Source organism: Bos indicus x Bos taurus, chromosome 7, assembly GCF_003369695.1.
Source record: "Bos indicus x Bos taurus breed Angus x Brahman F1 hybrid chromosome 7, Bos_hybrid_MaternalHap_v2.0, whole genome shotgun sequence".
NCBI classification, from domain to species: domain Eukaryota; kingdom Metazoa; phylum Chordata; class Mammalia; order Artiodactyla; family Bovidae; genus Bos; species Bos indicus x Bos taurus.
In genome coordinates this window covers 44681646-44696706 of record NC_040082.1, presented here as the reverse complement: position 1 = coordinate 44696706, position 15061 = coordinate 44681646, and the positions used below count along the sequence as shown (strand labels likewise).

General features: G+C 37.5%; 1 protein-coding gene across 4 annotated transcripts in view; it reads right to left on the bottom strand.

The window, feature by feature from the left end:
- Positions 1–15061, bottom strand: part of GEMIN5 (gem nuclear organelle associated protein 5) — a 40819-nt gene that overhangs the window by 15731 nt on the left and 10027 nt on the right. For all 4 annotated transcript variants that reach the window (XM_027545861.1, XM_027545862.1, XM_027545864.1 and 1 more), the window contains exons 10-18: positions 11454–11536; positions 10139–10272; positions 8803–8876; positions 7907–8088; positions 5885–6024; positions 4383–4554; positions 1973–2200; positions 1387–1500; positions 885–1007 (exon numbers count right to left, since the gene is read on the bottom strand). In XM_027545861.1, coding sequence (XP_027401662.1) covers positions 885–1007; positions 1387–1500; positions 1973–2200; positions 4383–4554; positions 5885–6024; positions 7907–8088; positions 8803–8876; positions 10139–10272; positions 11454–11536 — 1250 coding nt within the window. The remainder of the gene's footprint in view (positions 1–884; positions 1008–1386; positions 1501–1972; positions 2201–4382; positions 4555–5884; positions 6025–7906; positions 8089–8802; positions 8877–10138; positions 10273–11453; positions 11537–15061) is intronic.

The window sequence follows — 15061 nt, the reverse complement described above, 5'->3', positions numbered from 1 at the left end:
AGAGACCCCTACTGATAGCAAAATATGAAAATACTTCAGGCTTTTTAGGCTCAGTCTTGGCAAAATCCAATAAGACAGTTTAGTTTGAAGTTTGCTCAAAGGAAAATTTGGGGGTGGGGAGGAAGGAGGAATGTTAAAAAGTCAACTGCAAATTCAGTGCATTTAAATGCAGTAAAAAAAAAAAAAACCAGACCAAAAAAACTAACAAGCAAAGTCTGTAATGTAAACTAGGATCTTCCACAGAGGGATTCAATATAGACTGTTTTTGAAAAAGGCAACTGAATGATAACAGAGTGGCTTCAGGGGAGAAATGGAAGAGTGGGATGAGGGATGGGAGGGAGATTTATTTTCTCTTTATACTGTTTGAATTTCGTTTTATCATGTGCATCCCTTTTCAACACATAAAATTCAAAATTAAAAAGAAAAATAGTTGCTGTAATGTCAGAATAACACACATTAGTGAGGGCATTGAAAAGTTAAAACCAAAAAACCTGTAAACAAAAATTGCCATCAAAAATTTTTGAAAGAACTGCCATATTAAGGGTATATTTCCAATAAACAAATGATGTTCTTTTCTACGTGTACATGCTGTTTACTGGGGAAAAACAGTTGATGGAACTGACTGATAGCGAGATATTTACGCCATTATACCAATTCCAGCACACAGATGGCTGGCAACAACCTGACAACAGAGAAGCAGAGCATTATGTCTCCAAGGCACTGGGGAACGTTGATAGCGGTCAGAGTGCAGAGCTGCAGCAGGCATGATGCAGAAACACAACAGTTTTGGACATCTGTTGCCTCATCCATTAAACATCCAAAAAAGCATGTATGTGCCAGTTCTCAGAAGACTACGGATGGGCCAGGGAAGTTTATTTCTATACCTCTGGAGTGTTTGGCGGTGGCTAATACCAAACAGTCCTGATGAAGCTCCTCTTTGGATCTGTGGTCCAGACTTGTACTCAGTGGAAGCATGGAACGAGCTTTTCGCTTCTTGATTAAGGCTTCTGAAATGTAATACAAGTACAGACCATCTGAAGAAGAACTGATTATAAACCCCAAACTGAATGCATGTCCACTGTGTATGCAACCCACTGGAGGAATACTGCTGAGTGGAGAACGTTCCCACTCTTAGAAGGAAGCTTTCACATTAAATTAGTAGTAGCTGGGGGTAGTGTTTACAACACACACGGAGTCCCTGTGAAAGCTCTGAACCAACATCAACAACTACAAAATGACAGTTCTTCCAAGTACTAAAAAAACGACCCCAAATCAAAACACAAATATTTAAAACCTAAAATAAAACCGAAACCCATACTCTGTTGAGTTTTCATTTACATGTAATGAGGATGCTTTAACAAATTATTTTAGTTACTAGATACCAACCTGGCTTCTCTTTAGGTACCTCCTTTTTCAGTAAAGTGACTTTGTTATTAATGGTGCTTTTTGACTTTTCAAAACCTAAGGCTGCTGGAGTGCAGATAACTGGTTCTTTAGAAACTATATTATGGGGAGAAAGAAAAAAGTTTGGATGAAAACAATGTAGAATCTAGTTCTTTTTAAAAATTAAGAGCTATCCCAGTCTTTACAGTGTGATTTTATCTATTACCCCAAATATAAGATGAAATATTTCAGACAGGAAGCGTGGGTAGTCAGTCTCCCTTTCCCCACCTCTCAAACTGCCTTCCAGGAATCTGTAGACTAATTGACCTAAGGAAAATTATAAAGATTCTAGCCATCACAACTTTAAAAACTTACCCTCACTTGTAAGGTTCTATGTATACGCTGCCCCAGCTTCACTGTGTTCCACAGTTTTATCTGCCCAGGTTGATAAGTTTTCTCTAGAGGACTTTACTATTTCCATCCCAATCATCCATTAGATTCCCTTAACACTACAAAGGTAGACCTGACTTAGTTTCCTGGTCAGGACTATTAAGTGCAAGAGAGTGAAACATGAGATTCGGCTACATACCCGCTGCGGTGACACCACAGGGTGGCTCTGGCTCACGGGCTTCCTCCTCAGTCTCCTGGTCTGACACGCCATTTTCAATAGGGCCCAGGCTCTCCTTTACACTCTCTTCTTCATTCCCATCACATAATTCTTGCCTTACAGGCACTCTCAAGGTGGGCTTTTTCTTCTTTTTGGGCTTTGGTTTAGGTTGAGAGAGCCGCTTTTTCTCTAATTCAATACTTTTCTTGCCTATAGAAATCACAGTTCAGAAAAGGATAAATTAAAGTATATATTTGGGTTAAAAGCACTCTAGGAAATAAACTTCAAAACCTTATTGCTCTTCTTTTTGATAACATTCTTACCTTTCCCCCCACTTCCCAATGAAGTCTTATATTATCAAAATGTTAACCAAACCAAACCCTTTTCAGATTTCACTAAATCATAAACACGATGCCCATTTACCCCTGAATACTTTAGTGTATATCCTACAAACAAGGACATTCTCCTACATCATCACAGCACAACCATTCATATCAGGAAATTAACACTGATAGATTATTCATTCCCACTTCATTCAAGTTCTACCAGTTACACCAGAAGTGTCCTTTATAGCAAAAGGAAATCACTCCAGGACTACATGTTGCACTGGCTTGTTACATCTCTAGTTTCCTTCAGCCTAGAACACGTTCAGATTTTATTTTGACTTTCATGACTAGAAACTCATGAAGATCACAGGATATTTTGTCTGATTTCCCTCAAATTGGGTCTGCCTTATGTTTTGCATGATTAGGTTACACACTTTCAGCTGCAATACAAAGCAGTGAGGCTGTGTTTATCCTGGTGCAGCCTGTGAGGTAGCACATCATTTCTATTTGTCTCATTATTTGTGCTTCACTTTGATTACTTGGTGTGCTTCCCTTGTAGCTCAGTTGGTAAAGAATCTGCCTGCAGTGCGGGAGACCCAGGTTTGACCCCTGGGTCGGGAAGATCCCCTGGAGAAGGAAACGACAATCCACTCTAGTATCCTTGTCTGGAAAATCTCATGGACACAGGAGCCTGGTGGGCTGCAGTCCATGGGGTTGCAAAGAGTCGGGCACGACTGAGCAACTAACACTTACTTACTTGACTACTTGAATAAGGAGGGCGGCACCTTGCAGCTTTGTCCCCACTAGTTGTACTAAAAATTGTTACTGTGATTATGGCCAAATGGCAATGTTCAGTTCCATCGTTCAGTCTACACTTACTAGGTGGCCTTCTGCTGAAAAGAACTTTTACTTCTCTCTATTTATTTAGACTCTTCATTTATTTTTGTCAGTATGGACTCAAGAATTCCTATTTAAGGTTTTAATCCTTTACTATTACTTATTTACTTTGAAAGCTTTTATCTTTTGATTTCAAGTCATCTTACTGAGATATAATTTAACACAAGAAAAAATACCAGATTTTTAAACATTTTTATGAATTTAGACAGATGTATAGTCAGGTAACCCACCACCACAAATAAACTGTTGCCATTATTTCAAAATGTTCCCTCATGCCTCTTTGTAGTAGATTCCCCTCCTCCCTGAGCCCCGGGCAGGCATTGATTTGCTATCCCTGTAGCTTAGTTTTGTCTGTTTTAGAAATTCATATGATTTACAACTACATTTCATGCTCTATATTAGTACTATACAGTGTTCAGTCTTTTCTGCCAGGCTTACTTTGCTAGGCATAATCGTTGAGATTCACCCATTTTGTTGTATTTATAAGTAGCTACTTGCTTTTTATTGTTGAATAGTTCCACTATAGGATATATACCACAGTTTATTTACCAGCTGACATTTGTGTTGTTTCTGGTTTGTGGCAATTACAGATTAAACTATAATGATTCTTTTATAAGTCTTTATGTGGATGTATCATTTCATTTCTTGAGTACATTTCTAGTTGTTTATATAGCCTGTTTAGTTTTCTAGCTATTTCTGGTGGGTGGGAAATTCTGGTTCCAGTTAGTCTCTTATAGCCAGAAGTGAAATTCTCCTGTTAATTATCTTCAAGTTCAGATTATCCCACATTTGGGTAGCCAGCCCCTTCAAGCTGGTTTCTTTGTGCTTTTGATGACCTCAGTTATACTTTTGTGGCAAATGATGCTGCAGACTTATCTTACAATTTTTCTGCCTAACCTGGAACTAGCCATTTCTCCAAGAAGCCCTGGTAGGTTCCTTTTAAGAGACTGATATTTAGAAAACAAGATCTGGGTGCTAGGTATACTTGTTACTATTCAGGTTTGTCTTCAGACCCCTTGGGGCTACTATCCTTGCCCAGGCTTCCATCCCATTCCCACCATACTGCTCTATTGCTCTGCATGAATGTCCTCCTTGCATGACTGATAACTTACTGAAGAAAGGAAAAAGGGAATGAGGCAAGCCCTTATAGGCTCCAGGTTCTGACTGACCTTGAGGAGGTCGGGAGTGTTCCTGCATGGAAGTGAGCCATTTATACACACAGAAATCATCTGCCCCTGAGTAGATGCAATCTGGATCCAACGGGGACCACACAACGCAAAGCAGTCGACCTCGATGTCCTCGGAAATTGCACAGAGGCTCTTCCTGGAGAGTATCCCACACCTAAAACCAAAAGTCACACAAGAGAATAGATAATTTTTGGTTATTCTATTGTTTGAGGTGGGGTGGTTGGTATACATTTTTGAAAAAAAAAAAAACCTGTGTACTCTTATTTCCTCTTGTAATTTGTACTTGCAGTTTCAGAAAGTGCTATTTCCTAATGGAGGTTTCTGTATTCTGGGATATAGAGGCATTCCCATAGGAATGATTTTGAGCAAGCTTTTAATGGTGCCCTGTGGATTTCACTGTCCTGAACCAGTACTGCATGTTATCTTTGGGATGGGGATTCTGATACCTCTAATTCAGAGCCCACATCTACATGTGTGATGCAAGGGTTCTAATTTCTCACCGGTGATTCTTCTGTCTCAGGGCAAATGATCAATTTCCTCGCTATTTCCTGAATGACTCCAGTCTCCATTTCAAAGGGCAGCCAGTCATGGCTCTCAGCTCTGTGCAGACAGCTCATTTACCACTCAGTACTGAGACAGACATCCATCACTGATGATGGATCCCCAGTTGCTAAGGTCTGTTCTGGTTCTGATATCTGAAACTCACTTCACAGCTCTGGCTTGGCATCTCATCTTTATTTTTGAGAAGTTGAAGATGTGAGCTACTGAGTTATTATTAGAAGTATTTTTTCATGATTTATAGTCACCATTCTGTGATAGAACAGAATGGGAGGAGTACTTTTCACATCAACTTTAGTTTATCATACTGACAGTAGGTCAAAGTGAAATCTTTAAAAACATCAGTTTAGCTAGTTCCTATCAATATTCTCTTTCACCTACGTTACAAAAAAACCCAAATTTACCATGCCAAGGGCCCAGATATGTTTAATAAAATGTCTAGGACATGGGTTTGGGTGAACTCCGGGAGTTGGTGATGGACAGGGAGGCCTGGCGTGCTGCGGTTCATGGGGTTGCAAAGAGTTGAACACGACTTGAGTGACTGAACCGAACTGAACTGAGAGCTCAGAAAAATCGCAGGGGAGAACAAGAAAGAGTTTCAGTTAGAGTACGTAGTGAGGAACCCGGAGAAGGCAATGGCACCCCACTCTAGTACTCTTGCCTGGAAAATCCCATGGACAGAGGAGCCTGGTAGGCTGTAGTCCATGGGGTCGCTAAGAGTCAGACATGACTGAGCGACTTCACTTTCACTTTTCACTTAATGCATTGGAGAAGGAAATGGCAACCCACTCCAGTGTTCTTGCCTGGAGAATCCCAGGGATGGGGGAGCCTGGTGGGCTGCCGTCCATGGGGTCGCACAGAGTCAGACACGACTGAAGTGACTTAGCAGCAGTGAAGAACCCACAGAATCAAGGATACAATAGTACCTGAGCTGTACCATCATAGGAAGCGGATACCAGCCTTCCATCATGATGTGGGCTCCATGCCAGACTGGTGATCTTGGCTGTGTGCCCTGACAGGGTCCGGTAGGGCTCTGTAATGGTCACTGGAGATTCAGGATTGCTCTCTAAAAGACAGGGGATGATGTCATTGGTACCAATAACAACAACAAAAAGACATAAAGGAGGGTTTTAATTAACATGGCAAGAGTCAATATTTTACCACATGCTTTCTACATGATTTTCATTGGGCAACACTGTTTAGTGGTTAAGAGTGTAGGCATATCCACAGTGCCTGCCACGTGGGCTTACTTTAAGAAGTGTTAGCTATCATTCTTTCTTTCTAAAAGCCATCAAAATGAAAGTAATGCCTTTAGGATGTGATACCAAGAAGGATGTATTATCATGTATAGTTAAAAATGTGTGACCTGAATCTAGTCATAAGAATATATGAGACCAAACTCAGGACACATCTACAAAATAACCAGCTGGTATTTTTCCAAAAAAAACAAACCAAAAAAAAAATCAAGATGAAAAAACAAAAAAGGCTCAGAGATATAAAGGACAATATTGGATCAACTGACAATACAAGAATAAGCATGGAAGATCAAACTATTATATTAAATTAACTGAATAATGGAATTGTGGTTATATAAGGGAATATCATTATTCTTACAAAATACACACATATTAAGGAATATGGCAGCATGACACGTGCAACACAAACACTTTGGAAAATATACACCACAGCACAAAGCAAATACAACAAAAGGTTATAAGTTGTTGAATCTGTGAAAAGGTATATGGTAGTCCTTCATACTATTTTTGCAACTTTCCTCTAAGTGTGAATTATTTAAATATAAGAAGATAAAAATAAAATGAAGTTTTTCCTGGTCATTTTTTTACTTTTTCTGTTATTCAGTAGATATAAAATAAGAAACAAACCAGGATGATAGTATTTCAGTAGACAAAGATCTGCACTGCTTCTAAGAATTAAGTTAATGTACTTCTGTAAGTGATGCTGGAAAAACTGGACAGCTACCTGTGAAAGAATGAGATTAAACCATTTTTTCACACCATATAAAAAAATAAACTCATGATGGATTAAAGACCCAAATGTAAAACTGGAAACCTTAGAATTCTTAGAAAGGAACTCTTTGACATAAATGATAGCAGTATTATTTTGGATTTGTCTCTTCAGGCAAAAGAAACAAAAGCATATTAAAAAACAAAAATTATAGCTCTTGGCAATGAAGATGGGTTATGTGTTTGTTTTTTTCTTCATATTCAGAAAAAAAGTAATTATACTTCTTTCACATTAAAAAGTAATTATACTTCTTTCACATTAAAAAGCCTTTTTTTTTAATGTGACCACTTACTGTTTCTTCTAGGTGCTAAGGAAGTTCAGAGAAGTTTCAGCCTTGTTAAGGAATAAGTTGTATGAAAATATGAAAAAGATCAACTTGCTAGGCAGGGACCAGTAGTTACCAGAACACATGCAGATGCTGCAATTAGTGTGGGACTGAATCTGGGCTCTATCATATATGAGCTGTGGGACGCATGGAAGTGAGCTAACCCCTCTGAGCCTCAATTAGGAAAATAAGATAACAAAATCTAGTCTCAGGATTGTAAGAATTAGATGCAGTCATGCATGGGATGGGATGTGTGTTGTTCGTGTCATACTCAAACACTGAAGGACGAGAATATAAATTGGCGCCATCTTTTGGAGAGTGACTTGGCAATAACTATACTTCAGAAAATTTGGAGGAAAGCGATGTTTATTAATGAGGGATGGGAATAAGGGAGGTACTTCACTTTCTAAGTTAACATGTATTGTCATGTTTGAAATTTTTGTTGTGTCTTAAATAAGGTGAATACATTAGTTTTGAAAGCAGAAAAATAGTAAGAGTAGTGTTTAATACCAAAAAAAAAAGGAAAATGTACAAAGACTGGAACAAAAAGTAGCTGAACACATATACCACCCCCAGTATGGAAAGAAACCAAAGTCACCTATGACAGTCTGCAGGTTGTGCACATAAATGACTGCATTGTTGGATCCAGAGGCCATCAGATAGCTCAGTTCTGGTTGGCTGCCATGCTCATGATGCCAGCTAATGGTATTCACAAGCTTATGATGCTGCTGGATGCTGCAGATCAGTTTCAAGTTAGGAAGCTTGAATATTTCTATTGATCTGGAATAAGAAACACACCAAGATAAGAAAGGATGCTCAAATTACAGTTCAGTGCAAGCAGGTATCGCCCTCATTCCATCAGTCAAAGAAAGGTGAAATGGAATAGGATAACCCTATCTAAACTGCAGAGGTTACTCTCTTACCAAAAATCAGGTACAAAAGGCAGTTCTTTCAGCAGCTTTAATAAATCTCAATAACCTCTGGAAAGTTGTATTTATCATGCTCTAAAATAATAAATGGTACCAGGGAAAAACTAAAAGAAGAATTAATAAACCAATGGCTGAAATAGTAACCATGTTACTGTGATCAACATTGGAAAGGGCAAAACAAAGCAAAACACCCTAAAAAACAAACCAAAACAAAACATTGGAAAGGATATAGTAAGACCTAAAAAGCATTTCTGCTTTTTTTTTTTTCCCTTTAAAAAGAATGAAGGGAGATTTAGGGAACTTAATTCTGGAGATAAGCATTCTTTGAAGCATACTACAGCCAAAACAAGAGTAGGCAAACATTCTCTTTGAGCTATAAATATTTAATTTATTTTGCAGTTCTCAATAATGCAGAGAGCTCCTGAGGTATTTAAGGATATCAGGGATAAGTCAGAATATCAAATACAGCTAGGCTTTCCCAACTAACATTACAGATGGCATTAGCTTGTGATCAAATATATGTGCAATTACAAAGTTTTTTTTTTTTAAAGAAACAAACACATACCCATCTTCATTGCCAAGAGCCATGATTTTGCCATCTGCTTTCCAGCTGATCTCTGTGTGTACAGGCAATTTGTACTAGAAAAGCAAAACAAATCAATCTCGACTAAAAACATTGTTCTTGCCACACAGCTTATAAATCAATGATGAAAGTGTGAGGGGAAAAAAAAAATCAAACCCTGGTTTAAAAATGTTCTAATTACAACAGCCATTCTTATAAATAATCTACATAATTTGCCAAAGAGTTACTAAGAACAAGTATTCTAAATATGATTTCCTAACTGGGACAAAAGACAGGCCAGTGAATACTAAATGTTTGCAGTGTCTAACCTTGTGAAATGAACTTAATTAAAATGATTTTTATCCCACAGTAAGCCATGAAACATGTCCACTGGCTTCGATAACATGGGGGCTGTCATCTCCTTAAAAGAAGTCATACACGCCACCCTTCTTCTCTTCCCATCTTTTCTGTTTCTTTTCCAGAATTTTTTTTTTCTCTTCTGTTTTTATTAGAGAACAGTTCCTTTGTTCCCCAAGGCTGCCTGGGCCCTCTTCTTTTCTTACTTGTCTCTCCACAGACCACTTCATACATGCCCACAGCTTCTTTAGCTACCACTCATATAAAGGGACTCTAAATTTCCATTTCCGGCCCAAATTCCTTATGTGAACTTCTGATCTATATTATTTAAGTCTTACAAAACTAAAAGCTTGTTAGAAACAGGAATTTTGCCTCTTTTATTCATTGTTGAATGTTCAGATAACATATAAAACATGAAGGAATATAGCCAATAAAAACAATTCAATTTATGATTAAATATTATTTTTATAACAAAAATAGCCATACAGAAATAATGAGCAAAAGTAAAAAATGCTCATTTGAAAGAATAAGGAAAACTCCACATTTATGGTTTCACTTAAAAAGACAGTTCTGGCATACAGATATATTGATACAATGGTAAAGAAAATGTGATTAAACGTGGAAATCTGGGTGAAGGATATAAGGAAATTATTTGCATTATTTTTGCAGCTTTTGTATAAATCTGTAATTATTTCACTAAAAAACCAAAATGATAATTCTGTTTTGAGCAAAATACCTCATCGTTGTACTTGGATAACATATTATAAAGTAATTTTTACAAACACCTCCCTCTGGAGAAAGTGGCAGGTGTGAAAAGGATGCTTTATATTCAAGATCTGAAAGTTTATAATAAATAGCCATTGCAACTGAGAGAAGCCTGAAATCTGACAGCATAATGGATACCTCACATAATGGCATTTATCATGCAAGATGAGAAGATAAAACAGAGATCATGAGAGGACTTCAAATCACAAGAACTTACTTTGATTGAATTGGTGTCCCTGATGAGTTTATTGATGTCAAAGGCCTCTCCACTAAGCTTCCAAGGGTTGTGCTGTAAGACAATCCCTTCTCCTCCACAACTGTATAAAGTGAGGGAAGGTCTGTCTCCTTCTCCTACATGGAATAAGAAAAGAAAACTTACCAGTTTTGTACTTAACCAGCTTAACTGTTTGTTGCTGTAATATGACCATATTATACTGTGACATGTTTTATCTTCTGCCACTCAAAATAGTAGGGGTGCCAAAGCTGGGATCAGAAGACATGTTATCAAAGTTTTGGGGAATTTATCTTCTCTTACAGAAATAAGTACTGTCTGGCATTTAAATATATGAAGCAGCAGAACTTCCTATGACTAAATGTAAGAAGCTATTCTCAAAGCAATGATTTCTTTGGTGTTACAGTAACTTTCCTGTTTATTTTAGGAAGTAAACAGTGGTTCTGCTGGGTTCTTGTAAGGACAAGTTTTATTTTCACTACTGTAGAACTGTTTGGCACAAATCAAGGATCAGCATTTGCTAAATGAATGAATGAACTACAACTACAATGCTGCTTGAGTTCTGATGACTTACACTGCAGTTATGCAGATATACAGATGTTCCACTATAGATGCTGAAGAAAAGACTACTAAAGATTTTCCTGAACACATTCAATTTACAAATTCTGCAAGACCTACCATTGTAGGAATAAGAAAGGCAAGACTGAGGGGCTAGAAAAGGGTCAGAATGTATTCACAGGCAACAGGAGATCATCTGAGAAATTTTAACCCTGCTTTAACTGTAGATTGAAACAGATGATCCTTAACATTATAATTCTTAAAAAATTTTTTTTTAATTAAATGTTCATTTTTTTGGCCACAGCGAGTGGCTTGTGGGATCTTAGTTACCCAGCCAGGGACTGAACCTGGACACTTGGCATTGAGAGCATGCAGTCCGCACTACTGGACTGCCAAGGAATTCCCAACATTATAATTCTGATAAAATTAAAAGGTGATAGCAAATTTTAGTGAAAATTACTAGTGTATTAGGTATCAGGACCTAGCGTGAGAAAACTGTATTCACAATAAAAAAAATTCAGCTCAGAGAGACCAAATACTATAATTTGGAGAGGCTTATCCTAGGTGAATGGTTTCTAACTGATCACCTGTTACAACTGCCCTCACGGACCCCAGGGACATAGCAGCCTGCATAAGGAGTTACTGTACTAGAATGTTTATGACTTTTTCCAGGTTGAATATCCTAGGATTAAGTTGAAAGACAATACTCTTATGTTTGTTAGAGAATGATCCAGACACTTACCTAGTGCCATGGCGGGTACTGGTGGTCCCCAGGCTAACGAGTACACAGTCTTCTTGTGATACGTGCTGGAAATCTGTGGAGGTCTGGGGGGAAGGGGAATTATAAACAGAAAGATTTAAAGAGGTACAGTGGAAGAGAGACCATCTTCTTTTAAAAAGTTGCCTGTTACAAACTTAGTTGCTGATATTAAAGAAAAATAACAGTACCCTTCTCCAAATAACCGATTGTAAAGAAGCAAACATTTAAATAATATACCATGTAATAAGAGCAACTAAAAAAAATGTCCCAAACATACTTTACCTAGAAAAAAGTTATTAATATCCCTTAACTGGCCAGTTTAGGGTCATTTTCCCTATCTATTCCTGAGCTTCTCACTTCACTTAAAAGTCAAATATTCTAATATTACTGTAGTTATATACAAAAGTAAAGGCTATCACAACTTGAGAAAAACAGGACAAGACAGAAAATGCAAACTGTTCAGCCCAGAACTAAGGTTACTACTATGCATATATTATCACTATGCAAATATCTCCAACTTATATTCTAGTAAAAGACTAGAATCATTTTTGCTTACCCTGTCATTAACATCACATTCTCAAACTAAGGCTTAATTTATTTATTTTTGGCTGTTCTAAGCAGCTTGCAGGATCCTGGACCGAGGATTGAACCTATGCCTCCTGCAGTAGCAGCCTGCAGTCCTAACCACTGGACAGCCAGGGACTTCCCAAGATTTCAGAGTAGATAGGTTTTAAAGTTTTTTTCCTCTGGATTAGTATTTTTATTCTTCACAAACATTCATTTCTTCCATCCTTTCTACCTAATAATGGTTTTTATTAAAAAAATTTCTTTAATGTTTTACAATTTTTTAAGATTATTTTCCATTTAGTTATTATAAAATGCTGGGTATATTCCCCATGTTATACAATACACCCTTGAGCCTTACACCCAGAAGTTTATACCTTCCCCTCCTCCATCTCTATAATCCACCCCTCCCTCCCATTGGTAACCACTAGTTTGTTCTATGTATCTGTGAGTCTGCTGCTTTTTTGTTATATTCTACTGAATATATTGTATTGTATTTTTTAGAGTCCATATATAAGTGATATCATACAGTACTTGTCTTTTTCTGTCTGACTTATTTCATTTAGCATAATGTCCTTTACATCCATCCACGTTGCTGCAAATGGTGAAATTTCATTGTTTTCTGGCTGAGTAGCATTCCTGTGTGTGTGTGTACACACACATCGTTTTTATCCTTTCATCTGTTGATGGACATTTAGGTTACTCCCATACCTTGGCAATGGTAAATAATGCTGCTTTGAAGACTGGGGTGCATGTATCTTTTAGAATGAGTGTTTTTGGTTTTTTTGGATATATCTCGAGAAGTGAAATTGCTGGGTCATACGGTAGTTTGAGTTTTTGGTTTTTATTTATTTTTTAAAAAAGAAATCTTGCTCTTCAGGGTATTTTTGAAGGTTGTGGTTGATTAATGATATGTGATGTGTCCAGACAGGGCAGTGCAGTTATTACCTTTAACATATACTATACTCTGTGTGTGATTTTAGAATTCCAGTATCTGTGACTGAATGAGCTGTTGACTTCTTTATTTCCATGTATCTGACACATTTATCATGATCAGTCTAGACAATAAACCAAATTTTCTTTGGCTAAAGGAAATAGAATAAGTGTTTCTGGCTGAATACCTAGCAATATATCTACAGTAACGTCCTTCCTCCTACTATATACCTTTGCTGCTATCAGTTTGAATATTCAGCTTATAATAACCAAAAGATAGTAATTTACTAGAATTAGTAATTTTGTACTGACACAAAGCTATTTAAATTGATATATAATTTTATTTTCTTAAGTACTTCTTTGAAATAGTGTAGCCTTTAAAAAAAAAGATTAAAAATGGAGAAAAACATTTAACTGTGTGTAAGTTATACATAGGGTCTTCCCTGGTGCTTCACTGGTAAAGAATCTGCCTGCCAATGCAGGAGATATAGGTTCAATCCCTGGCTTGGGAAGATCCCCTGGAGAAGGGAATACCCACTCAGTATTCTTGCTTGGGAAATCCCAAGAGGAGCCTGGTGGGCTACAGTCCGTAGGGTTGCAAAAAGTCAGATATGACTTAGTGATTAAACAATAAACAACAGGTTATACACAAGTACCTAAAGAATTGGCGCATGAAAAGGTGAGCTCTACAGTATAATGAATGATTCTCAATTAGGTGCAAATGATCTAGAACAGGAGTAGGCAAACTTTTTCTGTAAAGGGCCAGGTAGTCAGTGCTTCAGACTTTGTGAGTCAAGCAGTTTTTGTCACAATATCCACTTTGCTGCGTAGCACACAAGCAGATATATCCTCAGATTATATACTGAGCTAATTCCTAAAATTGAATTTCACTTGTTTCTGATACTTCTGTTAACATGGCTACTAGAAAGCTTTAAGTTGCAGACAGGGCTTGTATTTATGGCTCACAGTATAAATCTATTGGACACAGCTATTCTGAGCGCTTATCTGAGGATAAGATGTAATGAAATGAGTGTGGCAGGGCTCTAATAAAACTTAACAGACAGAGAAACTTGAATTTTATTTACTTTTCACACATGGTGAAATATTCTTGATTCTTTTTCATTGATTTTTAAAAGATAAACTATTCTTTAACTCATGGGCTTCCCTGGTGGCTCAGATGGTAAAGAATCCGCCTGCAGTGAAGGAGACCCTTCATTTGATCCCTGGGTTGGGAAGATCCCTTGGAGGAGGAAATGGCAACCCACTCCAGTATTCTTGCCTGAGAAATCCCATGGTCAGAGGAGCCTGGCAGGCTACAGTTCATGGGATCACAAAGAGTCAGACACAACTGAGGGACTAAGCACTTTCTTAGCTCATGAGCCACTGTTTTCTAATCCCTGGCATAGAACAGTGCTGTCCAATAAAGTAGTCCTTAGCGAGATATGGCCCTTGAGCACTGGCAATGTGGCACATGTGACTAGGAGCTCAATCTCTAATTTTATTTAATTTCAATTACTTTAAGCATAAGTAGCCACACGTGGCCAGTGGCTACCAAACTGAACAGTGCAGGTTTGGAATCTAATCAAGCGCTCAGAATAGCTGTGTCCAATAGATTTATACTGTGAGCCATAAATACAAGCCTTGTCTGCAACTTAAAGCTTTCTAGTAGCCATGTTAACAGAAGTACCAGAAACAAGTGAAATTCAATTTTAGGAATTAGCTCAGTATATAAAAAGTACTACCTTTTAAAATATAATTAAAATAAATATCGACGCATCTTACATTCTTTCCTTTTTTGAACTCTCAAGTGTGTTCTACACTTAGCACACTTCAGTAGCCACCTGTGACTAAAGACACAGTGCTGTTCTAGAAAGTTTATAGGCAATACAGGGCAGACAAGGAATATAGGAAATACAGGAAAGAGTGAACTGAATTATAAGTCACCACAAAGAATTAACTACACAAGTCCAAAATGTAGAATATGCTAGAAAACAACTTACCTGCAATCTTCAAATTGAAAAGGCAATGTTATGGAAAGAAGTGGGGGACTATTCTATAATAAGAGACTAAAGAGACATAAAAAAATACAATGT